This window comes from Suncus etruscus, chromosome 11 (genome assembly GCF_024139225.1).
Source record: "Suncus etruscus isolate mSunEtr1 chromosome 11, mSunEtr1.pri.cur, whole genome shotgun sequence".
In the NCBI taxonomy this organism is placed as follows: Eukaryota; Metazoa; Chordata; class Mammalia; order Eulipotyphla; family Soricidae; genus Suncus; species Suncus etruscus.
In genome coordinates, this window is record NC_064858.1 from 28,875,493 (window position 1) to 28,902,378 (window position 26,886).

A 26,886-nucleotide genomic window follows, 5' to 3' on the forward strand; every position below is an offset into this window, starting at 1 on the left:
GGGTACTGGGGTTTGCCTCCTGCTAAGTCCCAAAATGGGAGACTTTTAACAAATGAAATTATGGTTTTAAAATTAAGATAAAAAGGGGCTGGAGTGATAGGGTGTTTGCCTTGCATGTGGCCAATCTAGGACTGATGGTATTTCGAATTCCGGCATCCCATATGATCCCCTGAGCCTGCCAGGAGTGATTTCTGAGTGTAGGGCCAGGAGTAATCCTTGAGCGCTGCTGGGTGTGACCCCCAAAATAAAAAACAAACCAAAAAGATTAAGGCAAAGGACCTGGAGGGTCTAAGGTACTTGCTTTGTATTTGGCTGACCCAGGCTTAATCTCCACACTACATATTATGCCCTTACCACAGAGCCATAAATACAATGAAGACTAGTCTTCTAGGGACAGATCTGTTAGAACTTTTTTTTAAACGTTGTAGGAAGTCACACATGAAGGTCTGTACTCTAGTACCCTGAAGACAGTCTCTTCTCCCAGCTTACTACACTTTACATGAACTTGACTCCAAACTGTTCATTATTTTCAATTTCCAAGGGTAATAGCTCTCTGTGACAATGACCATAAGCCCCAAACACAGGCTATCTGCTATCAACTCTTTTATAATTCCCAGTTCATCCTTTCCTTATTCTCTGCTTTCTAACTTAGAGCTAGAATTTTGTTTCTAGTAATCTGAAATGGCATATTTTAAAAATGGTTCCATATCAATCATGCACATGCACACTCAGGCTATTTATTTAAAAATCCAGAAGTATGAAATAAAGGACTAAGCTATGAAAGAAATGAGAATGGTAAAAAAAGCAAACAAGAACAACACAAATGGCAACGTGTTCAATAAACCAACAAAATAGAACAAAACACATTGGACTAAACTGGTGTTACAATACAAAAAGTCTTCATGGAAAGTAAATGAAAATTTAAAACGGAGAGGGCAGGAATGCTGGGGATTTCGTGGCTCCTCGCAGCCACTTACACAGTGAGATCCATTTCTTGGATATCCTTGCACTGGGTGAGTCTTCTTCTCCTCAGGTAGATGCACTGGACCCCTGCTATAACAGAGCAAGGAGCCGCTATCACTGGGCAGAGGGGGGACTATGGGAGGCTGCTCTGTAAAGTCATAGGAGCGAGGAAGTGGAGGACGAGGTGGGACTACTTCCTCTTCCTAAAGATTGTAGAACAGTCACCTTATTTAGATAAGCAGATTGAAGGAAGGATGTCTAAATTCTTTGCAACGGCAAGTTACATTCACTTTAAGATAATAATAAAAGGGATACTGCCAAGTCAAAAGTCTCCTCTTAAAAAGCCAAACTGAGATGTTTGCACGAGCCAATCATAATAGAATTTCATTTAAACATTTTTTTTTTTAAAGAAAAACATTTTGGCTTGTTTCTGGGCCACACCTGGTGGTGCTCAGGGCTCACTCCTGGCAGGCACAAAGATTTATGGGATACCAACTGAACTGGTGTTGGATGCATTCAAGGCAAATACTCTATCTGTAATTCTATTGCTCCAGCCCCAATAATTGAATTTCAAATATGGATGTATCTAATACTTTTTTAACACACGTTAGTTTTATTCTAAAGCTCAACATCAAAACAGTTGCTCTATGAAATGTCCTTTACTTTAAAAATAAAAATAAATTAAAAATATCTTATGCCACAATTTCAATTTTCTTTTTTCTTTTTTTTTTGGGGGGGGGGGCCACACCCGGCTGTGCTCAGGGGTCACTCCTGGCTGTCTGCTCAGAAATAGCTCCTGGCAGGCGCGGGGGACCATATGGGACACCGGGATTCGAACCAACCACCTTTGGTCCTGGATCGGCTGCTTGCAAGGCAAACGCCGCTGTGCTATCTCTCCGGGCCCTTCTTTTCTTTCTTCCTTTTTTTTTTTGGTTTCTGGGTCACACCCAGCGACACTCAGGGGTTACTCTTGGCTTGGAAGACCATATAGGATGCCAGGAATCAAACCGGGGTCCGTAAAACATTTATTTATTTATGTAGGCTTTTGGGCCATTTCTGGCAGCGCTCAGGGTTTAATCCTGGCTTTGTACTCAGAAACCATTCCTGGGATGCTGGGGACTGAGCTCGGGTCAGTGGGTCAGAGGCGTGCAAGGCAAACACCCTACTCACTGTGCTATCACTCTGGCCCTGAAAAAAATTTTTTTAATCAGCTATTATACAGAATTTAAGATGCTTTTGATTAGGTTGACAGTATCTCTTTGTAGCTGTAATATCTTTATGGCAAGCATGATACAGTCAACTTATCTACATATTACTCTAAAATATAAGAAACAATAATATGCAAATTACTTAGATTAGAAAGAGTATAACAATATTACAACTTAAACAACAGATGAAAAGCAGTAATTCAAAGTTTTGAGCAGGAGGGAAGAAAAAGTCACACTTGTTAGAAGCATCAAATTACTGAATCTGAGAAATCTCAAGACTAAAACAGTAACTTTAAAAAATAGTCAGCATTTTTTATTATGAGAAACATAAGTCAATTTTAAGTTACATTTAACCACTTAGATTAGAATAATTTACAAATTACAATAATAATCCAAACTTACCTCAGTTTTGTACTTAACTGTTGAGAAAGACTTTGATCCTATCATACCTATCAAAAATATATAAAATGTTGAATATTGAATGCCCAAAACCCTGTTATCATAATTTGTAAATCATAATGAACAAATAAACAAGTCAAATCAGAAGCACATATATATCTATATATATGTATAATATATATTTATATTGTGATCCACAACCAGTAATGCTCAGAGGTTACTTCAGGCTCTGTTTTCAGGGATCATGTCTGGTAGTGGTATAGTCATATATGACTACATGGTATGTTAAGAGAATCAAACCCTGGTGGGCCACTTGCAAGACAAACACTCTACTCACAGTAATACCACTCTGGCCCCCTAAAATCTTTTTTTGGGGGGGTTTTCATCCACGCTTTATGTGCTCAGGGGTTACTCCTGGCTCTGCACTCAGAAATCAATCCTGGCAGGCTTAGAAGGCATATGGGATACCGGGGATGGAACCTGGGTTCATCCCAGGTCAGCCACATGCAAAGCAAACAACCTACCACTTACCACTGTGCTATCGCTCTGGCCCCTAAATCTTAAGTATTTATAGTAAAAATAAACTAATATAAAAATATCTATCAAGAAAAAGGAGTAATTTTATTTTGTTTTTGTACTTTCAAGTTTTCATTCATTAACTATGATGCTCAGAATTAACCCAGGGTCTCAAACGCTTTACCACTGAGGTATCCCCCAGCTCATTTCACTCCACTCTTTTTTTTTTTTTTTTTTTTTTTGGTTTTTGGGTCACACCCGGCAGTGCTCAGGTGTTCATATGGGATGCCAGGATTTGAACCACCGTCCTTCTGCATGAAAGTCAAACGCCTTACCTCTATGCTATCTCTCCGGCCCCTCACCCTCCTCTTTTTGAAAATCATTGACTTATGGGCTACACTTGACAATGCTCAGGGTTTAGTCCTGGTTCTGCACTCAGGAGGTACTTCTGGAAGTGCTCACAAGGAGTTATACCAGATGTCAGAGACTGAGTCCGAGTCAGCTGTGTGCAAGGAAGGCACTCTACTTGCTGTACTATCTCTTAGTACTTCATTCCACTTACTTGAAACAAAACCCAACTTTTTTGATCCCTGACTTATTAATACATTTGTTAATATTTTCAGAATTTAAAATCAATTATATTCAGATACACAAATCAAGTAACATAGGATAAGGAAATTTTTTTCTCAAATTTTGTTGGTAGAATTATGATTTAATAATATTACTTTAGGGCCCGGAGAGATAGCACAGCGGTGTTTGCCTTGCAAGCAGCCGATCCAGGATCTAAGGTGGTTGGTTCGAATCCCGGTGTCCCATATGGTCCCCAGTGCCTGCCAGGAGCTATTTCTGAGCAGACAGCCAGGAGTAACCCTTGAGCACCACTGGGTGTGGCCCAAAAACCAAAAACAAACAAACAAACAAAACCCAAATAATTCACAATAAAAAAATAAATATTTACCAAAAAAAAACCCACAATAAAAAAAATATTTACCAAAAAAAACAAAAAACCTCAAATAATATCACTTTAGGAGACTGTGCTCCCCAGAGTGAGTGCCACTGGCCCTATTCCGGAGGGCACTTACTGCTCCCTGAAAGAAGGCATCCTGACAGCATAGGGTAAGCCACATATGCTTACTGTGCTTACAAACACACATAAAATTTTTTGGTGTTTTTAGTTTTTACTTTTGTGTGTGTAAGGTGTTTAGTTGGGGATGGAGCTTAGGATGTCATAGGATAAAGGATGTCTTCTGGGCCTGGACAGATAGCACAGTGGCGTTTGCCTTGCAAGCAGCCGATCCAGGACCAAAGGTGGTTGGTTAGAATCCCGGTGTCCCATATGATCCCCCGTGCCTGCCAGGAGCTATTTCTGAGCAGACAGCCAGGAGTAACCCCTGAGCACTGCCGGGTGTGACCCAAAAACCAAAAAAAACCCAAACAAACAAAGAAAAAAAACAAAAAAAAAAGGATGTCTTCTGCCATTGCCCAGCCCGAGAACTTTGTTTCATACCTTTCAATACTGATTCAGTGTTACAGAGAAAAATGTCAACTTGTTAATATAAAAAGCTATGGAAACAAACAAACAAAAAAGAAAAGACCCCCAGTTCTGTGTCATTTCAGATATAACCCTACAGTCAGTTACTCCAGAGCACAAACATGGTACAAACAAAGTTGATTCACCTAGTTCTGAAATACCTCTTTGCTGTTTATGTTTACTCAGTCCTTCCACGACATCTTGAATTCTCCAAAGTTCTTTTTGAATCTGTGCACGATGAATTCCTGCCGATTCAGTCTGCCAGTAAAAAGTGGACACATTCCATACATGTTAATAAAGAACCAACATACATCTGGTTAATTACATATTAAAAAGTGGGGATTAGGGGCCAGAGAGATAGCATGGAGGTAAAGCATTTGCCTTGCATGCAGAAGGTCGGTGGTTCAAATCCTGGCATCCCATATGGTCCCCTGAGCCTGCCAGGAGCGACTTCTGAGCATAGACCCAGGAGTAACCCCTGAGCACGGCTGGTGTGACCCAAAAACAAAACAAATCAAAAGAAAAGAAAAGAAAAGAAAAGAAAACAAAACAAAACAAAAAGTGGGGATTAGAGTAGATTCAGTTTTGAGGATACTAGTATGATCTATGTTGCTCTTAATTTTGTCAATTCAGTGGAAATGATAAGATAAATCTGGGAACCAGTAAGTAATATGAATGAGATTTTTCACATTTGAGGGAACTTTCACACATCACCTCAATACATTGATATTTGCTTTCTGTATGATCTTCAGAAGGAGGAATTACCAGGTATGACTGCCCAAATAAACAAATAAAAATAATTAAAGAATTTAAATAAAGGGTCTGAAGAGATAGTACAGTGGATTAGAATAAATCTTATAAAAATATAAGGCCATTATTTAATTAAAGCCTTAATCCATGTAACTCAAATCAAGTAAAACAGGAAGAAAATAGGCAAGACTCCACAGCTCCCACCATGGACCCAACACAGTGTCCTTTGCACACAGACACAGGTTACTCTGAGATGATAAGATGTCATCACTGAAGTACGTCAAACCCACGTGAGTCTCAGGGAGCCTATATGGTAAACCACAAGGCAGGCTGGAGAGAACCACGTCACGCATGTATGTGTACCTGAACTTCGCCAAGGCGGTCGAGTTGCTCTTGCATCTGGTTCCTGGTGATGGTCACATCGTATTCCAACTTATCATATTCTCTCCATGCTCGTTCTAGCTCCTAAAGTCAAAGAGTTTTCATCATTTTTAAGGGGGAAAAAATGGAGCATTCTGATTCTTATCTCTGCAAGTTTTATCATGTCCTAGATGTGAGCAAATCACATGTTTCATTTTGAAAAAACAAAATCAAAAAACAATGATCTTAATTCGCTCTTTGCGTCATTGTCTTACCTGCCCTGATTACCAATTTTTCAAAAAAGAAAAAACATGAAATAGATGACTTTTGTCATTAACAGCCTGAACAGATTTTACTTAAAATAAATTTATTGTAGGGGACTGGAGAGATAACACGCAGCAATTGGGCGCTTGCCTTTCATGCTGCCAACCTGAAACCGACCTGGGTTTATCTCTGGCATCCCACATGGTCTCCTGAGCCTGCCAGGAGTGATTTTTTTGGGGAGTGGGGGTGGTTTGGGCTACACCCTGTGACACTCAGGAGTTATTTCTGGATATGTGCTCAGAAATCGCTCATGGCTTGGGGAACCATATGAGATGCTGGGGGATCGAACCACAGATCCCATCCTAGGTTAGCCACGTGCAAGGCAAACACCTTACCACTGTACCACCACTCCGGCCCATTGCCAGGAGTGATTTCTGAGCACAGAGTCAGGAGTAAAACCTGAGCACCTCTGGGTGTGGCCCCCAAAATCACCCCCCCCAATTATTGTAAGTAATGTAATAAACCTAATTCATTTAATAAACAAGTGAATAAATCTTATTCATAGTTCTCAATACAGGTGACACTCACCTACACTTTCTCCTTCTGGGTGAAAATAAACCACTCAAACTCTCAAATCACAGAAACCTTTTCATCTTTTTTTTTCCCTCTCTCCCTGTCACCTATTGAATACAGAAAGAGTCTACAGTACCTCAAACATTATCTCTTTCTATTATTCTATTTCAGGCATGCTAGAACGAACATTGAGGACTCTTGTACAAGCTGGGAGAGCACTTCAGATGTTTCACAGAGCTTACAGGTCACCCATGAATATTCTACAAGTTAGAAGTGCATCTATGCACTATTTTATCTCAGTACTCCTGTGGTATAGACAACACATCTTATTAACTTTGTACTGACTTTTTCATCCTTTATCCCCTTTGCCCACACCTGGACTGTTTTAAATCAAATATCAAGCATCATCCCCAAATCTTTGAACCTAGTTTTTCTCAGGCTCACTTTTTCTCAGATGAGTTTGCAAAACTAAGATGGTAACATATAAGGGCCAGAGAGATAGCATGGAGGTAAGGTGTTTGCCTTGCATGCAGAAGGACGGTGGGTTGAATCTCGGCATCCCATATGGTCCCCCAAGCCTTCCAGGAGCTATATCTAAGTGCGGAGCCAGTAGTAACTCCTGAGTGCTATACGGTATTGCTCCCCCCCACCCCCCACAAAAGAAAAGAATCCTGAGGGCATAAATGCATTTCAAACTTTGAGTTTAGTTAACTTCTATCAAGTGCCAACCATATGCCAAATATATACATGCTAACACTTGTGGCCTTAAGCTAAAAAATATAAGTCAGCTTAGAAAAGGCACACTTTATATTCTTTGGAGAAAGACATATCTTAGAAGAACAGAGAGGAAATCTGTAAGACCTCTGAAATAGTGCCAAAGGCAAGTAAAAAGAAACAAGAAGAGTGATTGTAAAGAAATCAGAAAATGAGATGCTCAAACACGATTTTCTTCTTGCCTGTTTTCTTTATATTTTTTGTTTTGTGTTGGCACCATAACCAGCTGTGTTCTTGGCTTATTCCTCACACTACACTCAGAAAATACTTCTGGCAAATTCAGAGGAATCATATAGAGAGTGTGGGGAGGAACCCAGGTTAGCTGCATTCAAGACAAGAGCCCTACCAGCTGTAATATCAGTCTGCCCCAACCATAATTTGTTGTTGTTTTTGGGCCATACCTTGTGATGCTCAGAGCTTTGTGCTAAAAAATTCCTGGCCTTTGTGCTTAAGAATTACTGCTGGTGGTGTTCAGAGGACCATGTAAGATGGCTAAGATCAAACATGGGTCAACTGCATGTAAGGCAGGTGCCCTGCCCACTGTATTCTTACTCCAACCCCAAAAATGACTCCTTCCTTCCTTCCTTCTTCCTTCCTTCCTTCCTTCCTTCCTTCCTTCCTTCCTTCCTTCCTTCCTTCCTTCCTTCCTTCCTTCCTTCCTTCCTTCCTTCCTTCCTTCCTTCCTTCCTTCCTTCCTTCCTTCCTTCCTTCCTTCTTCCATCCTTCCCTCTCTCCCTCCCTCCCTCCTTCCCTGCTTCCCTCCTTCCCTCCTTCCCTCCCTCCTTCCCTCCCTCTTTTTTTTTGGAGGGGTTACTCTTGGCTCTGTGTTTAGAAACTACTCCTGGCAGGCATGGGGAATCATATGGGATGCTGGGATTCGAACTACTGTCCGTCCTGAATTGACTGTATGTAAGGCAAATGCTCTACCTCTGTGCTATCTCTTTGGCCCCAATGATGACTATTTCTATTAAAGCATTTTTTTCCCTTGGGGGGCCATACCTGGCAGTGCTTACTGGTTACTTCTGGCTCTGTGCTCAGAAATTACTTGTGGCAGGCTCAGGGGACCATATGGAATGTGGGGGATCAAACTGGGGTCTGTTCTGGGTTGTCTGCATGCAAGGCAAGTTCCCTACCTCTGTGCTATCACTCTGGTCCACTATTAAAACATTTAAAACAAATTTTCTACCAGGGATAAAGTTATTAATCTTGGAATGTAGACACTTCTTAATGATAATTTTTAAGGCATTAAACCCATTTAGTAAAGGAAGAGAGAACAGTTCCAATGAACAGTGTACACTTCTGCACTGTTCTAAAGCAGATTCCAAATTGTAAAATAGTTTGCAAGAAAACATAATTTCTTGGGTTCTGAGGTGCTTTATGCACTGAGTTTTCCTTTGTACGACCAATACACCACCAACCCTTGGCCTCCTTTGCTCTGGCTCTCCTGTAAACTGAATCCAGTCCCTGATTTTCCTAGAGCTTTAACTCTGTGCTGTGTGTGGGCCATAGTGCACTGCTGTTCCTTGACCCCTTCCCCAAAGAACAGACCATCCCCCTTTCTCTTCTCTCCCACTTTTTTTGTCATATCCATCAGTGCTCAGAGCTTATTCTAGGCTATATGCTCAAGAATCACTCCTGGTGAGCTTGGGGGACTTTATGGGATGTTGGAGATTGAACCCAGGTAGGTGGGACAGTAGATGCATGCCTTGCACATGGTTGGCCTGGATTTGATCTGTGGCATCCCACACAGTCCCTTGAGCCAGCCAGGAATAAGCCCTGAGTACAACTGGAAGTGGCTCAAAGAAAATCTCCCCCGCCTCCCAAATCTACACATTATGGTATGATTAAGAAATTTTTTTGTTTTATTTTGTTTTTGGGTCACACTCAGCAGTGCTCAGGGATTATTTCTGGCTCTACGCTCAGAAATTGCTCCTGGCAGGCTTGGGGGACCATATGGGATGCTGGGAATCGAACCATCTTCCTTCTGCATGCAAGGCATACGCCCTACTTCCATACTATCTCTTTGGCTCCATGATTAAGAAATTTTTTTTTTGGTTTTTCGGGCCACACCCATTTGATGTCAGGGGTTATTCCTGGCTAAGCGCTCAGAAATTGCCCCTGGCTTGGGGGACCATATGGGACGCTGGGGGATCGAACCACAGTCCTTCCTTGGCTAGTGCATGCACCTCGGTGGCCCCCATGATTAAGAAATTTAACTGACATGATGGATATAAATGGAATGAAAAATATAAGGCATTTAAGAATTACAAAAACTGGGGCCGGAGAGATAGCATGGAGGTAAGGTGTTTGCCTTTCATGCAGAAGGTCATCGACTCGAATCCCAGCGTCTCATATGGTCCCCATGCCTGCCAGGAACAATTTCTGAGCATGGAGCCAGGAGTAACCCCTGAGCACTGCCGGGTGTGACCCAAAACCCACAAAAAATAAACAAACAAGAATTACAAAAATTGGGGCCAGATCGGTGGCACAAGCAATAGGGCGTCTGCCTTGCAAGTGCTGACCTAGGACGAACCATGGTTCGATCCCCCAGTGTCCCACAGGGTCCTCCAAGTCAGGAGAAATTTCTGAGTGCATAGGCAGGAGTAACCCTTGAGTGTCACCAGGTGTGGCCCAAAAATGGGAAATAGTTCATTCATTGGTTTTGGAGCCACGTCTGGCAGTGCTCAAGGGAACATATGGGTTGCTGGGAAATGAACCTGGCCCATCCATCCACATGAAAGGTAAGTGCCCACCCGCTGTTCTGTCACTCTGACCCATGCAATCGTTTCTATTGAGTGGGGACTTGACCACAGCGTAACATCAAACTGGATACTTAAACTCACCATACTCATTTTATATATTTAAAAAAAAAACACAAAACACTTAAGATTTGGTAATCCCAACAGACTCCTAATGTGACACCTATCAATTGAACTAGATCATAGGCAGTCAAGAAGTGTCAGTCTGAAGGTCTGATGTCCAGAGGTGCCTTTTATTCTTTTATTCAAATAGTTAGATGCACTCCATATTGTTCTCCCGGAATTTTCTTTACCCCTAAAATCCACAAATTTCTCAATGCAATAAATTTAAACCTTACTCAAGATTTTTTCACTTATACATTGCATAACCAAGAATGTCTTGCTCCTGTGAAATAATCACTTCACAAAGAATGAAAAACTCACTAACGAAACCAAAAGCTTCCTTTATTCTGTTATTTATTCTGCTGTCATGAAGAACAATCTCAGAGTCAGTCCACTTGAGTAGAAATACAAATAGAAAAAAAGAGAAGCATTGCATCGTATTTGAGAAGCACTAACTGGGGAAATAAAACACATAAACTACTTACTGCAGTAGCTCGAGAAAGTTCTCGACACGTGCTCAGCAGCCCGTTTTGCAAATCGTCTCTCTGCAAGACTACTGTCTGGATGGCTGAGGGGTTATCTGCATTCATTTCTATCTCTTGGCTAGCTGATAGCAAAGCTTGCTCAAGCGTGTACTATTGCAGCAGAAAAAAAATTACAGTTAATGTTCTGCATCATTGAATTAATTTACACTGTAGTTATCAGTGTCTCGGTAATAATCATATAAAGGAACATCAGTTGCAGATAATAAACATAATTGTCTTACTTTCTCCTTGTGGAGTTGCTGAAGTTTTTCTTCCAGAGCATGTACCACTTTATCTTGTTCACACAACCGGCTTAACTTGGCCTAGGTTAATAAGAGGAGAGGGTTTTTGTGAGCAGTTTTTAATTTCTCCTATGACTGGAGATAGGTAAAAGAACAGGCACACGTAAAACAGTTAATGAGGTACGAGGGGGGGAGAGAGAGACAGAGAGAGAGAGAGAGAGAGAGAGAGAGAGAGAGAGAGAGAGAGAGAGAGAGAGAGAGAGAGAGAGAGAGCGAGCGAGCGAGCGAGAAAGAGTGCTCTGGAATGAGCACATGCTAATAAGGTTGCAGGAATTGTGGGTTTGCTTCCCAGTACAACTTGGTTCCTGAAACACCATGGGGCGCTACTTCCAGCATAGAGCAAGGTATATTTTACTATCTGGCTCAAAATCAACTAACTGAAAACCCAAACCCCACAGCAATGAAATACCTACTTTTGGGGCCAGATAGTACAGTGGATAAGGCACTTGCAGCCGACCTGAATTTGACCCCTTGCATCCCATATGATCTGGTCCCCTGAGCACCACTAAGTGTAACTCCAGAGTACAAAGCCAGGAGTAACCCCTGAGCATCATCAGGTATAGCCCCCCCCCCAAAAAGCAAAAGAAATACCTACTTTTATTTTTAATCTTTAGTAAAACTTTGAATGTAGCTTGTAAAGCTAAACTAATGGCCTATACTAAAAAAGAGCATACAGATGGAGTAAAGTACATTTGGGGGAGCACAACACGCAGTGCTCAGGGGTTACTCCTAGCTCTGTGCTCAGCAATTACTCTTGGCAGGCTTGGGGGACCATATGGGATGCTGGGAATTGAACCTGGGTCCATCTTGGGTCGGCCAAGTGCAAGGTAAATGCCCTACTGCTGTGCGATTGCTCCAGTCCCAAGTAAAGTGCATTTTAAGCATATTTAACCTAATTAAAATGAATTTTCTTTTGGGGTTACACTTGGCAGTGCTTAGGGTTTACTTCTGGCTCATTGTTCAGGGGGATCACTCCTTGTGGGGCTCAAGTGACACTTTGGAATGGAATGGTAGAGACAGAATCCAGGTTAGCTTTGTACAAGGCAATTACCCTAGCCATGCATGGTACTATCACTCTGGCTCGATAATCTTCTTAGTAAGCAATCAGTGTCATGCACTTTTAACCATTTTGTTCTGTTTCAAATTCTGCCCTATAATCTACTAGGGAGGTTAAAAATGATACATAAAGTTTCACTGGGACCTTGAGAATGACTGGAGTTGGACGAACTGGTATGCCTGGAACCCAGAGTCTGTTTTATGCCAATAAACTTCTAGGGTGAGGCCTTTTTGTAATCAGGTCAAGGAGTTTTTCTCTATTTTCCCATTTTTCTGGACCTATGCAAACAATGGCGATTCCCACTATCACACCTTTAATATATATTTTTTACTCTTATCCTTTAAGAAAAAAAATACAACTTACTGAACTTAAAAATAAATAACTGTGGGGCCGGGAAGGTGGCGCTAGAGGTAAGGTGTCTGCCTTACAAGCGCTAGCGTAGGACGGACCGCGGTTCGATCCCCTGGCGTCCCATATGGTCTCCCCAAGCCAGGGGCGATTTCTGAGCTCATAGCCAGGAGTAACCCCTGAGCGTCAAACGGGTGTGGCCCAAAAACCAAAAAAAAAAGAAAAAAAAATAAATAACTGTAGTAGAATGCCTGTCTCGAATACAGACAGGGGATGGGAAGGAGGAGGGAGTAATGTTACACTGGTGAAGGGAGGTGTTCTGGTTATGACTGTAACCCAAATATGATCATGTTACTTAAATAAAAATATATTAAAAAATAATACATAGAAGCTTTTATACAAATTGATTCTTGTTTTCTTTTAAAAATGATGCTCAGGTTGGGGAGACAGCCTGCAGGCCTGGCATGCTCACTGCACTGCACTGCCAGATTCTAAGCACCTCCCCATCTCTTAAGTTTGCCTATGTGGAAAGTTGGCAGGGTGGTTTCAGCAATAAGGAAAAAGGAACAAAAGCATCAAAATTTCCCCATAATAGCTCACTCAGAGGCTAAAAAGTTAGAAGAATAAGTCAACGAGGCAGAAAAAGTATGACCATCAGTACTGGTTTGACTCCAAACAGTAAAAAAGTTCTGTGGTCTCAGAAAATATAAACAAAAGATTACTTCCACTTGTAATAATAAAAATTCTGCTAATGAGTAAATACCAATTTTTTGGGTCACACCAGGCTGAGCTCAGGGCTTACTCCTAAATCCAGAGATCATTCCCTGTGGACTTGGAGGACCATCTGGGGTACTGGAGATTGAAACTGGTTTACCCACATTCAAGGCATGTACCCTCTACCTGCTGTAGTTTCTCTTCAACTTATAAAAACTACTTTCAGGGGCCGGAGAGATAGCATGGAGGTAAGGCGTTTGCCTTTCATGCAGGAGGTCATTGGTTCAAATCCCGGTGCCCCATATGGTCCCCCGTGCCTGCCAGGAGCAATTTCTGAGCCTGGAGCCAGGAATAACCCCTGAGCACTGCCGGGTGTGACCCAAAAACCACACCAAAAAAAAAACAACCAAACAAAAAAAAACCTACTTTCAGGGGCACAGCAGGTAGAGCATTTCCCTTGCATGTGGTCGACCTGGTTTTGATTCCAGCATCCCATAAGATTCTCCGAGCCAGCGAGGAGTAATTTCTGAGTGCAGAACCAGGAGTAACTCCATGCGTTGCTAGGAGTGATCCAAAAACCAAATAAAACCAAACCAAAACAACCCACACCCCACCCCAAAACCCCTCATTTTCCATAGTTACAATGCTTTCAATTCCTTAAGTCCCTCACATTTTTCTTTTTCTCCTGAATTGATTTACTGTTGTTTTCAATGCTATGCAATGTCAGGGAGATAGTTCAGTGTTTCTGTAAGGATATGGAATTTACCATACCTACAATCATTTCCAGACTCCTCCCAATATAAAAGTAAAAATTCCAACTCATTTTTCCTGTATTTTTTATTTAAAAAATATGAAAGGGTATTCAAAATGTAAAGCTAGAATAAACTTATAAGAAAATGGAAACTAATAAAATGCAAGTAAGTCCCAAACTTTACAGCAAAGTGAAAAGCAAAAAATACGAGATTTTGCATTTTTTTTTTTTTGCTATGTATCTATAAAAAGAATTGCCTAATTTGCTAGAAAACAAACTGTACACAGCATCAAATGAAATCTGTTGAAATGAGGTGGAACAACTTCCTGGAATAAAGCCAGGGGAAATGAAGTAAGAATGATATGATACGATAAAAACATAGAAGGGGCTGGAGTGATAGCATAGCAGTAGGGCATTTGCCTTGCACACAGCCAAACTGGGTTTGACCCCTGTTATCTCATTTGGTCCCCTGAGCCTGCCAGGAGTGATTTCTGAGTGCAGAGTCAAAAGTAACCCCTGAGTGCTACCAGGTGTAGCCCCCCCCCCCAAATAGAGAAACAAACAAAAATAATAAAAATAAAAACAAAGAATGCCCAGCATGTCTGTGAAGGATAAAAGGGCAATTTAACTCAATAATTTGTTTTGGGGCAAACCCAGTGGTGCTCAGGGCTTACTCCTGCCTTCCTTTACACTTAAGGATCACTCCCTGTGGGTTTGGGGGAAACATGGGGTGTCAGAGATTGAACCCAAGTTGACTGTGTGCAAGGCAAGCACCCTATCTGCTGTACTCTCACCCTTCATTTTAATTTTAAAAGATATATTTATGAAGGGGCTGGAGAAATGGCACTGCAGTAGGGCGTTTGCCTTGCATGCAACCAATTCAGGACGGACAGTGGTTCGAATCCCAGTTTCCCATATGGTCCCCCGTGCCTGACAGAAACGACTTCTGAATGCAAAGCCAAGAGAAACCCCTGAATGCCGCTGGGTGTGACCCCCCAAAAAAAGATACATTTATGGGATGTAATCAAAAGACCAATATTTCTCTAGAAAATAATGATAATTTTCCTTGGTCTCTTATCTGCCATAAACTTTTTTGTTTGCTTTTTTTTTTTTTTTTTTTTTTTTTTTGGTTTTGGGTCACACCTGGCAACGCTCAGGGGTTACTCCTGGCTCTATGCTCAGAAATCGCTCCCGAGGGCCAGAGAGATAGCACAGTGGTAAGGTGTTTGCCTTAGATGTAGAAGGACAATGGTTCAAATCCCGGCATTTCATATGGTCCCCCCAGCCTGCCAGGACCGATTTCTGAGCATACAGGCAGGAATAACCCCTGAGCGCTGCTGGGTGTGACCCAAAAAACAAAACAAAACAAATCAAAACAAAACAAAATAAGAAATCGCTCCTGACAGGCTTGGGAACCATATGGGATACTGGGATTTGAACCACCATCCTTCTGTATGCAAGGCAAATGCCCTACCTTCATGCTATCTCTCCAGCACATCTTTTTTTCTATTTTGCATGGTGTCCTGGATTGAACCCAGGGCCTCATTTATTGCTCAGTCATATCTCTAGCCCCATAAGTGACTATTTTTTTGGGGGGTGCACACCCAGCACTGCTCAGGGGATACTTCTGGCTTTGCATTCAAGAATCATTCCTGGCTATGCTTGGGGGACCATATTGGATGCTGAGGATCGAAAGTGGGTAGGCCGTGTGCAAGGCAAGTGCATTACCCACTGTACTACCTATCTGGCCCATATAAGTGACTCTTAAATTTGCTGGCTCCGGAGGAAGAAATCTGATTGGGAGTGATAGGATTTAATTGATTTTAAGTGCAAAAATGTTCCTGTTGAGTTCAAGTGCAAACGTGGGCAGAGCAGATGGAGAGCACACTGACAATTCACACTGTATTAGTACTTACATCAATATCTATTTCCTCGGGTCTGTATTTGTACAGCGTGCCTCTACATTCATCTTGCGACAACTATAAGGAAAATGTCATAGAGCAACTTTAAAAGAACATTAACATTTATTTATCTGGCCTAAAGCGATAGTTTAGATTTCTATAACAATGACAAACATGGGTTTTTAATGAGTCTAGTACTTGTAGGTGTTTAATTCAAACACATAACAAAAGCATAGAGATATTTTACAGCGATACAATATGCAAGATACATTAAAAACCATGCGAACTTCAGCTTGTGAAACAAAACATTAAGCTGGTCCCATAAACTGTTACAGCATCTTACATTTTCCATTTGTAAGACACACATGGTCTCAATGAAAAATTGACAAATACAACCATAGTCAGTGTACTCAAATATTTGAGTCAGGCATATTTCCACAACCAAAATTGCCCTAGATGGCATTCACGTAATCACAAAGCTGGGTACGTTGCACTCAAATGCCAGCCAAGACATCTTAATACAGTTCTGTTTACAAAAGTCTGTAACATACTGCATACATATATGGAATATATAAACACATACACAATATAGACTTATCTGGTTCTTCTGTCTTAAGAACTAAAAGATAATGAAGGAAAAGTATGGGTTTAATTGAAAAGAGGAAATCATCTATGACTGCACAAAACTGAAAGCTGATTTGATAAACTATGGATAACCAAATTGGCAAAGTTTATATGCTCAATTGCATCATTTATTATTATAGTATTAGGAATTATTATGCACTGTATTTAAACATTCTGTCCCAGCTTCTTCCAAGTACCTTTTGGTCAAAAAGATTCTCATTTCTGACAGTGCTTACCAAGATTCCAACAGCCATCCCAACCAGTTATACCATAGAGTACATGGATTTTTTTTTTTTTTTTTTCGTTTTTGGGTCACACCCGGCAGTGCTCAGGGGTTACTCCTGGCTGTCTGCTCAGAAATAGCTCCTGGCAGGCACGGGGGACCATATGGGTCACCGGGATTCGAACCAACCACCTTAGGTTCTGGGTCAGCTGCTTGCAAGGCAAATGCCGCTGTGCTATCTCTCTGGCCCTGTACATGGATATTTCATAAACTCTCTTCTAACTGACCTTATATCGACTGCTCAGCAGTCACAAAACACAGCAGGAACATTTCATTTGAGCTCGCTGCATGCATTAAATAGTACACTTTTTCGCAATGTAGAGATGGAAACAATGCGTCTCAACTATATTCACATTGAGAAATGGAACATCATATCTATGTGCATAAATTTATAAAAATAAACATAAGTACATACGCCCTCTCTGTATAAATTAACTCGAGAGATAAGACGTTTGAAAGAGGCATAATTGAAATAACTCATAACTTTGAATAAAACTAGATCAGGAATCAGGAGGATAGAGAAGTGAGCATTCCAAACATACAATAATAAATCCTGGATTACGTGATTCGTTTCAAGACATTATTTCACGTACCTCATGCAAATGAATCTGTGACTATTTAAAGGTATACACAGTGATAGTTTTCATAGAAATGGTTATGACATGAAAAATGAATTTTGACAAAATAATTTAAGATTACTGAGTGCTGCTTGTCCCAAGAAGTATTAATCATTATCCTAAATTAAAGCACCTCCAACCGAGAATCTATCAAAAAAAAGCTAAATTTTAAATGCTTAGACTCCTGATGAAATCATTCAATGCCGAAATGATTAATTAAAGGTCACAAAGCCTTTAGAGATAGAATGCTAAAATATGCTTTGCACAACAATATTTAAAGTTAAACTAAAAACAGCTTTACTAAAAGAATAATTTGAAGTGGAGCAGAATGCCGCATCAAAATGAAATTATGGTTTATATCCTATAGTCTTCCCACCAAAAGACCAGTATCATAAAATGAAATGACTATAAGACATTGCTAAACTTCATTCATTGCAATAAAAATTATGTATGATTTTTATATCAGTCAGTATATTGCCATGTGATATATACTATGTAGCTTTAATTTTAGCAGGCTATAGATCTCCAGATATAAATTAGCTTTATTTTTGTGATATTTGTATTTTGGAATACTGAAAAATAAATTTTAACCTTTAATTTATACAATAAAAAATTATTAGACAACTAAATTCTTCTTCTTTTTTTTTTTTTTCCTGGTTTTTGTTTTTTGGGTCAGACCCGGCAGTGCTCAGCGGTTACTCCTGGCAGGCTCGGGGGATCATATGGGATGCCGGGATTCGAACCACCGATCTTCTGACTGTAAGGCAAATGCCTTACCTCCATGCTATCTCTCCAGCCCCAATTTTTTTTTATCACCAACTAAATTCTTAAAATAATCACCGACTCTTATACAATGAGTGCTTTTCCCAGTCAGGAGAAAAAAACAGTAATTTTTCTCCAGGTCTGGTCCTAGTATGAATTGTAGCCCACTGAACAATCTCATGGCCCACTTTGCTAATATTTAGTTCTTTTGTTTTTGGGGTCACACTTGGTAGTTCCTGTAGCATCAGAGCCCTAGGTGTAGGGTTACAGTTCCCAGGGGCTGCTTTAGTCTGTCATTCTTCAGAGATGCTGAGGAGGGGGGCATGCAGTGCCAGTAATGGAACCAGGGTCTCCCGTATGCAAAACATGTGAGTCATCTTTACAGAACTCTCTATATAGTTCTTTTTTTTTTTTTTTTTTGGGCCACACCTGGCGTTGCTCAGGGGTGACTCCTGGCTGTCTGCTCAGAAATAGCTCCTGGCAGGCACGGGGGACCATATGGGACACTGGGATTTGAACCAACCACCTTTGGTCCTGGATCGGCTGCTTGCAAGGCAAACGCACATCTCTCCGGGCCCTCTATATAGTTCTTTTATTGTTTTGCTTTTCTTGGGACACACCTAACAATGCTTATGGGACCATATATAGTGCTGGGGATCGAATCTGGGTTGGCTGCATATAAGGCAAATGCTCTACCTGCTGTATAATAGTTCCTGTTCCTCTTGCTTCTAAGTATAAACTATAAATGTCTTCCTGAGAGGAAAACCTGAAAGAACAGCATGTGATAAAACACTATTCTGCTACTAAAAATTCAGCTATATCCTAATAATCTGCTAAAACAACACTGTAATGTAATGTCAGAAAAGCACACCTGGAACAGCCCGCAACACAAACTTTCATAAAGATTCTCTGAGGATGATATAAGGGAAAAAAGTGGTGAAGGAAAGTGAATTTTAATTGATGCAAATTTAGTGCTTAGGAACTGTGCCAGAATTAGGAATTTTTATCCATCAATAATGTCCTAACGATAATTATTTTACTAGTGACTTGTTAAAAAAAATTTGCCTGAAAATGCTCTAGATGTGTGGTTTTTAACTTCCAGGACAGAAAGAGATGCCTGTTGACAGACACATAAAAGCTGAAAGAACAGCTAGATGCTAGCTAGTCTACACTGAGCTCCTGGAACTCAGGCTCTGAATCAAATGGCTTACACCACACATTCTAATCTTCCTGTGAATTAAGTTTTAATAAAAAAATTGTTACAAAAATCTGTTACTCTGTAAAGCTTAGTCTCAGGAACTTCTAAGACACTCCATTTAGAACTTTTAGTACTATGTTTTTCAATCAGCAATGACTTTTGCATTGGTCTGTTATTGATTAAATAAAGGAAAACCAAATTGAAAACCCAGGCTATAACCACAACTGAGAATAATGTGAAAAATGAATACTACTACAAAAAAAAAAAAAGAAAAAATGTCATGTTGGGCTAGAATTGCAGAAAATTATAAAGTCAAGGTTTTGAACTCCAAAGTGATCAAATCCAGAATGAGTATTAATATTCTCAGCGTGGTATTCTGGTGAAGAGTGCTTGCAATCTATAAATGGGTGTCTTCTAGAACCCAGAGACTCCATTTTGCTTAGAAAGTAAAGCTGTTTTAACTTTAAATATTTCATAGTTAGTGGATCTCTTTATTGCTACTGAAAAACCAAGATCCATCAAAGAATGTACTTTATTTTTTTAATTTTTAATTTTTTGATTTTTGGGCCACACCCACAGGGTGTTACTGCTGGAGACCCACAGGGGTTACTGCTGAATCTGTGCTCAAAAATTGCTCCTGGCAGGTTTGGGGGACCATATGGGATGCTGGGGATCGAACCCAGGTCTGTCCCGGGTCAGCCACGTGCAAGGCAAATGCCTTACTGCTGCGGTATCTCTCTGGCCCTCGAGTATTGCACTTTAAATATTCTAAAAACTGCTCATAAATAAGCTGTGTTTCCTCCCAGCAGTCGATCCATCTCCCAGTTGGAGCCCGAGGCCTCCACACCAATCTGATGGTCTTTCAAGCAACTGCCACTCAAAAGGGCTTCTTTCTTTTTCCCAGGTGCTTTTCCAGACACTAATCAATGCACATTCATTTTTCATGTGAGTCAACTTTCTTCTTCTGTATGATTTAAAACGTATTGTAACAACAGGTCAGCGGCCACAGTAACTTGAGGGTGTTGAAGTGGAAGAAGCTGATGCCGCGAAACACACAGCTAAGAACATTTAAACCATGAAATACAAAAAGGCTGGAGAGGAATGTATAAAAGTGACTCCTTTTGCAGATCTGCAGATTACCGAGGTTTCTTAATCCAACTCAGCCAATCCTGTGGCATAGATTTCAATTAGGGAAAGATGGGGGTCAGATAGTACTATGTAATAAGGGGAGAAGTCATTTCTTGTGTGGTAAGAAATGGCTACCTTCCGGTTTCCCCATGCTGCAAGACAGTTTTAAATATTCCAGGAAAATACCATCTACTCCTAAAACACTGAGGAGGTGGGTTCACTGGGTGGGTAAGAAGGCTGCCCCCAAGGAAGAAAAAAAAATGTTCTTCCTAAAATTCATTTACAATGCTTATATAGAGGGAATCCAAATTAATGGCGATCTAGTAAAAATAAAAATTTGCGCATATACTGCAGACCTCCAAGCACATATTAATCAAAAACTCTACACAGAAACTTCAGGGAAATGGCACACTTAATATTTAACAGCAGAATGTTCAGCAAAGCCATGCTAAAAATACAGCAGCATCTTGAAAAGCATGGATGAATTGCGTTGTTCCAAAGAGACATAACAAAAAAAAAAAAAAGAAATAAGAAAAACAGTAATGTTATGAGTAAACTCTGAGGGGAAACCAAAACTGTCACTGAAGGATTTTGCAGATGAAAAAGCAGTATCATTCACTGTCCAAGACCTTACTTGCTGGTACAGTTGGGGTCTTAGCGCCGAGTTCTCAATCATTGTGTGAACCATGGTGATAATAGGTTCATTTTCTTTCATCTATTTCAAATCAGGAGGAGCATACAGCAAACATCAGTTTACAGCATAGCTAGATTTGAAAGACGACACTGTAAATATAGCCTCTACTGTAATAGCTTCCTAATAGTGCAGTTGTTTACATTTTATCTCAAGGTTGTACCAATTTAATTTATAGCAACCATTTCAAACAAATACTAAGAGCTGTAAAATACACTAAGGTATTAAAAGAGCTTAACTGCAATACTGCCGAAACTAGTTTTTACATTATACATATATTCAATAATCAATTACCAAATATTTCTACATAAATTAAAATAGATGTGAATATATCACTATTCAAAGGTTAAAGGGTAACACGTGATAAACTTAAAACGAGGAAAGAATAGCCTCAGTTTTTTTTATTTCATAAAAAAAGGTTAAATAGTATTCAATTCTTGGTAAGGATACTCAGACGAAAACTTTATTCTCTAAAATAATACCATACAAAAATCAGTATTGTGTTATTTAATCACACAATTAATAAAAATTAATCCTGGCATAGACTTATATAGACTATATTTTAATTTTCTTATAGTATAATGACCATCTCTAAAATAATTTCAGAATCATGCAAACTAAATTTATGAAGCAAAGACGCAGTGTGCATCTCCCTAGCTAAAAAGAAAAAAGAAAGAAAAAAAAAAAGAAAAATGGGTTGAAATCATGTTCACATTTCCAGCTATGTTGTACTTAATTACTGCCTCTAGGAAACATTTGTTTTAGCAGGCTCTGAAGTCAAGAGTTATGGCATTCAAAAGATAATCAGCCTGAGAGAGAGAGAGGGAGAGAGTAAAAGGCCAACAACATTTTCTATAAAGCAAACAAGATAATTGCAATTTGTGACATTTCTTTAACATGATTTTCAACTTCCATTAGTGAAATTAAGAATGTTTTTTTTATCTCAGCAAATGTAACTTTACTGGTTTTGCTTCTCAGTAAATTTACTAACCTTTAGAGTCACATATGCATAGTAAAATATCCTAAGGGCTTTATATTTAGACAACTTTATTTTCAAAGTGGCTAACAATTTCTCATTATATAGAATTTGTTTTACTAGTAAATTTCAACACCCTCCTTCGCCCATGAGTGTGGTCTAATAAGCTTTACTCCGGACACATTATTTAATTTTAAATCTACATGCTTATAATGGATTTTTTGAGTAGTATTGACTACTTTGAGGAGTACTGAGTGAGTTGACTTTCTAAAGAATGGTCACAATTTTGGGGTGGGAGTTGGGCCACAACTTGGTGGTGCTCAGGGACCACTCCTAACTACTCAGAAAAATCATAGTGGTGCCAGGAACCAAACTGGGGCCAGATGTGTGCAAGGCAAGCACCTTGATTGATTCTTGTTCTAGCTCTCTGATTCATGCCACTGGAACTGTTCTATATATATATATATATATATATATATATATATATATATATATATATATATATATATACACACACACACACACACACACACACACACACACACACACACACACACACACACACACATCATTGACTATTTCTTTTTTGTTTGTTTGTTTTTGGGTCTTTTGGTCACACCCGGCAGTGCTCAGGGGTTAGTCCTGGCTCTATGCTCAGAAATCGCTCCTGGCAGGCAGGCTCAGGGGACCATCTGGGATGCTGTGATTTGAACTACCATCCTTCTGCATGCAAGGCAAACACCCTACCTCCAAGTTATCTCTCCGCCCCACCACTGACTATTTCTATCTAGAAAGTTTCCCACACTGTTCCTTCCCACTTATAGCCCCAGCTCTCTCCCAGGTATCAATGATTTGATTTCTGTTCCCATAAACTAACCTTTTCTAGAACAGCTCATTAATTGAATTTAAAAACAGTTGGCCTTACTTATCAGTTAAACCCAAGCTTCCCTTTTTGCCTCATTTGATGTTACTCAAATAAGGAATCAAAGCATTTTCAGGTGACATCATATGCATAGTGCAAACACAGAGGTTGATATGCAGTAGTAGTGGAGACTATAAAGAAACCATCTTAGTGGCTGGACTGAGGTAGGGTGCTTGCCTTGCATGTGCCTGACCTGGGTTCAATCCCCAGTACCACACATAGTCCCCTGAACCCCACCAGGAGTGATTCCTAAGCACAGGGCCAGGACTAAACCCTGAGCACTGCCACATGTGGGTCACCTGCAGTGCCCTCCTCTCTCATCCCTTGAATTAATCTCAGGTACAAAATTTTCTTTAGAAAAAAATTCACAGACTTATAACCCATTTTCTTTTATTTTTCTTTATTTATTTGACCATACTTTGCAGCGTTCAGGGCTTACTCTTGCCTTGTGCTCAGATGTCACAACTGTGACTATAGGACTATAGTTCTAGAGATCGAACCCAGCCTGGTTTCTTTCTTTTTTGGGGCCACATCCATTGATGCTTAGGGGTTACTCGTGGCTATGTGCTCAGAAATCGCTTCTGGCTTGGGGGACCATATGGGACGCCGGGGATTGAACCGAGGTGCGTCCTAGGTTAGTGCACGCAAGGCAAATGCCCTGTTTGCGCCACTGCTCCAGCCTCCCAGGTAATTTCTAAGGCAAGTACTGTACCCATTGCTCTATCTGGGTAGTTAGCATATCATCTCAAATATCAATCTTGTACCTTAAGTCCATTATTTTTAGTATTATTTAATGAATTTCAGAGAGCAAGAGTAATAGTTACCAAAAGTACCATTCCCAAGTTGGAAACCTTGTACTACAAGTGGGAGTTGCATCAAATCACTAGAGGTTGGCAGGTCAGGCCCAGACCTTTCAGTGGTGTTTCAATATGGTCCAGATTAATGTTCAGACTCTAGGTCTGTGGAGTTCACTTACAAACAAATTTAAAAAGAAAGGATAATTAAGCTGATCTATGCATGTACATCTGGGGAACTATTTCTGAGATTTAAAAGAGCCTCTTTATTCACATGTCAAAGTTATTAAGTACCAAGCCAAGAAAAAGGAATCTTTACAAGATCTCTTTTTCTTAGGAACAGAAAAACTAAAAGCAAAAATAATATTTAAAGTTTATAAACTACAGAACATCTCAGAGTTGACTTCTGGAATGCACTACTTTTTATTATAAAAATTTCTAAGCTAGTTAATTAAACAAGAATACTAAAATTACAAGGAATCTCTAGAAGTTAAATTTGAGCACAGAGTACATTTCACATAGCCAACTAGATAGCTAGATAGCTCAAAGGGCTTTGCATGCTTGAGATCTGGGTTTGATCCTTAGCACTGCAGAGAGTAACCCCAGTTGTGGGCCTGTTCATAAAAATACTGTGCAAAAGAAGAGTAACTTCTTTTAGCAATAAATATTAGTAGTAACTATTAGCACTGAAGAGTAACCCCAGTAGTGGACCTGTCCATAAAAATACTGTGCAAAGGAAGAGTAACTTCTTTTAGCAATAAATATTAGCAGTAACTATTTTGAATTGGGGAAGTAAAAATTACTTTTTTTTGTTTGTTTATTTGTTTCTATTCCACCCCTGGCAGTGCTCAGGTTCTTACTCTCAGCTTTGCATTCAGGGATCACTCCAGGAAGTGCCAAGTATGGACCCTGGGTCCTACCATGTGCAAGGTCCTACTAACGCTCAATACGTCTGTAAATATAGAAATCTATCTTTTTTTGGGGGGGGTCACACCAGGCAACGCTCTGGGGTTACTCCTGGCTCTGAGCTCGGAAATCGCTCCTGGCAGACAAGGGGGACCATATGGGATGTCAGGAATCAAACTAGCGTCCATCCTGGGTTGGCTGTGTGCAAGGAAAATGCCCTTCTCTGTGCTATCTCTCTGGCCCTCAGTCTATCTTTTAATGGCTTCTTTTCTTTTAATTATCTGTTACTTTATAAATCAAAGTACATATTTTTTTTTTAAAGAAGTGGATCATAAATCACACCATAATCATAAGGATCTTGAAAATAATCCAATGGATGGATTGCCTTGCATACAGTCAACCCTAGTTTGAATTCAACCTGGTTTCAATTCCTGGCAATAATGTGGTACCTGAATATCACCAAGAACTAACCCTGAGCAGGGAACCAAATATAAGCCTTGAGCACAGCCAATGTGGCAGAAACCACAACTCTACACCAAAAGAAAGAGAAAAAGCATCCAGACATCCTGATTTTCAGGGGATTCAAATGCGCCACTTGAGAATTTTCACTGCTACAAGACAGTGATACAGAAACAATAACACAAAAAACCCAAGAGGAAAGCTTGTCTCAATCTGCTGGCAGAATTTCTCTGTTTTCCAGGTATTAGGGAAATGCAATGCAGTGTTTTCAGCTCTCCTTGGGACACCCTGTATTCCAGCTTGAGTGATAGGATGAGACAGAAGAGGGAAGGGGGAGGCCAAAGCAGGGGCCTTTCCCAAATTTTCTAGGGCATTAGAGCAAACATTTTAGCAGGACACCTAGCTGCATCTGCTTATCATCAGACTGAGTCAAACTAGCTTCCGGCCATGGAAATCCCTCTGAAACATTCTACAGCTTAATACATAGAAGTCAACTGACCAATTTCTACAACTTATGCAGCAGCAGTACATTCTACCTAGGTTTTGCTGTGTAAAGTTAAACCTAAAAAAACTGAAATATGTAATGCTCCACAAACACCTCAGAATTCTGTGCTCAAGTCCCCAAAGCAAAAATCCTGCCCTTCTCATCAAGAAAACCAGAGATCTCACAATTCCCTTTTGGTTGGAGTAGAAATTTTGTTAACTGGGATCCATCCTAGTTTTAAGGAACCAGAGGAAAAACTAATTAGCATGAGGAGGATGTTTAATAATGTATTTGAAAATGAGTTAAATGCTTTGCTTCCTGCTTTAATTTTAGCTTTGAACTAACAGGTAATAAGGGTTTAGGTTACAGCTAATTGCTAAATTAGAAAGCTATTCTAAAAGGCCGATTATTTTATAAAAATAAAGAAATGAGAAAGCATCATTCAGATGTTAATTATTTTCATAATTAACTTCAGTAATAGGAAAAAAAAGGACACCTTTAGATATATGTATAGGTAATGCCAATGAACACCTATTTAAGTTAACAATATACCACCTGCACTATTTTTTCTTTTTCTTTTGGTTTTTGGGTCACACTGGGAGGCGCTCAGGGGTTACTCCTGGCTCTGTGCTCAGAAATCACTCCTAGCAGGCATGGGGGACCATATGGGATGCAGGGAATCGAACCATTGTCCATCCTGGATTGGCTGCATGCAAGGTAAACGATCCACCACTGTGCTATCTCTCCGGCCCCCATGCACCATTTTTATCCTTTCAGTTTTTGGGCCTCATCTACTGGTGTTTAGGGCTTACTCTTGGTTCTCTGTTCAGGGATCATTTCTGGTGGTAAATATGGAATGCTGAGGATTGAACTTGGGTTGGCTGCATGCAAGGCAAATGCCCTACCTGCTGTACTATCATTCTGGCTCTAAAGTCCAAATACTCAGAAAAAGTGACTGGAAAATCTGACAGACTTCTAGTCTTACCTGTCTTGAGGTAAGTGGGATGAAGAGAAAAAAATGTACATCAGAAAAAATTTTCAGCACCATGAAGTAGGCCAAAGATGCTAAGACACTGGGCAAAAATCCCAAAACCAGGACTCAGTGAGGTTATGTGGAGACAGGGTAGTAGCTCTTCAGCAGGCTGCACCCAATCTGGAGTGAGTCTGTGCTCCCTCTGGGCCTCCTGCAGTGGGTCCAAAGTTCAAGGCTAGAACATGCTCTAAGTGTGACATGAGTAGGTGGTCA

The 26,886-nt window shown here is 40.2% G+C and overlaps 1 protein-coding gene across 6 annotated transcripts in view; it reads right to left on the bottom strand.

Annotated features, from left to right (window-relative positions):
- Positions 1-26,886, bottom strand: part of PLEKHA5 (pleckstrin homology domain containing A5) — a 249,854-nt gene that overhangs the window by 18,767 nt on the left and 204,201 nt on the right. For 2 of the 6 annotated variants that reach the window (XM_049783771.1, XM_049783773.1), the window contains 9 exons: positions 21,043-21,123; positions 16,380-16,415; positions 15,812-15,874; positions 10,966-11,046; positions 10,685-10,834; positions 5,731-5,832; positions 4,764-4,875; positions 2,574-2,620; positions 978-1,166 (listed from right to left, as the gene is read on the bottom strand). In XM_049783771.1, the coding sequence (XP_049639728.1) occupies positions 978-1,166; positions 2,574-2,620; positions 4,764-4,875; positions 5,731-5,832; positions 10,685-10,834; positions 10,966-11,046; positions 15,812-15,874; positions 16,380-16,415; positions 21,043-21,123 (861 nt within the window). The remainder of the gene's footprint in view (positions 1-977; positions 1,167-2,573; positions 2,621-4,763; positions 4,876-5,730; positions 5,833-10,684; positions 10,835-10,965; positions 11,047-15,811; positions 15,875-16,379; positions 16,416-21,042; positions 21,124-26,886) is intronic. The other 4 variants (XM_049783774.1, XM_049783775.1, XM_049783772.1 and 1 more) reach the window with 3 other exon arrangements.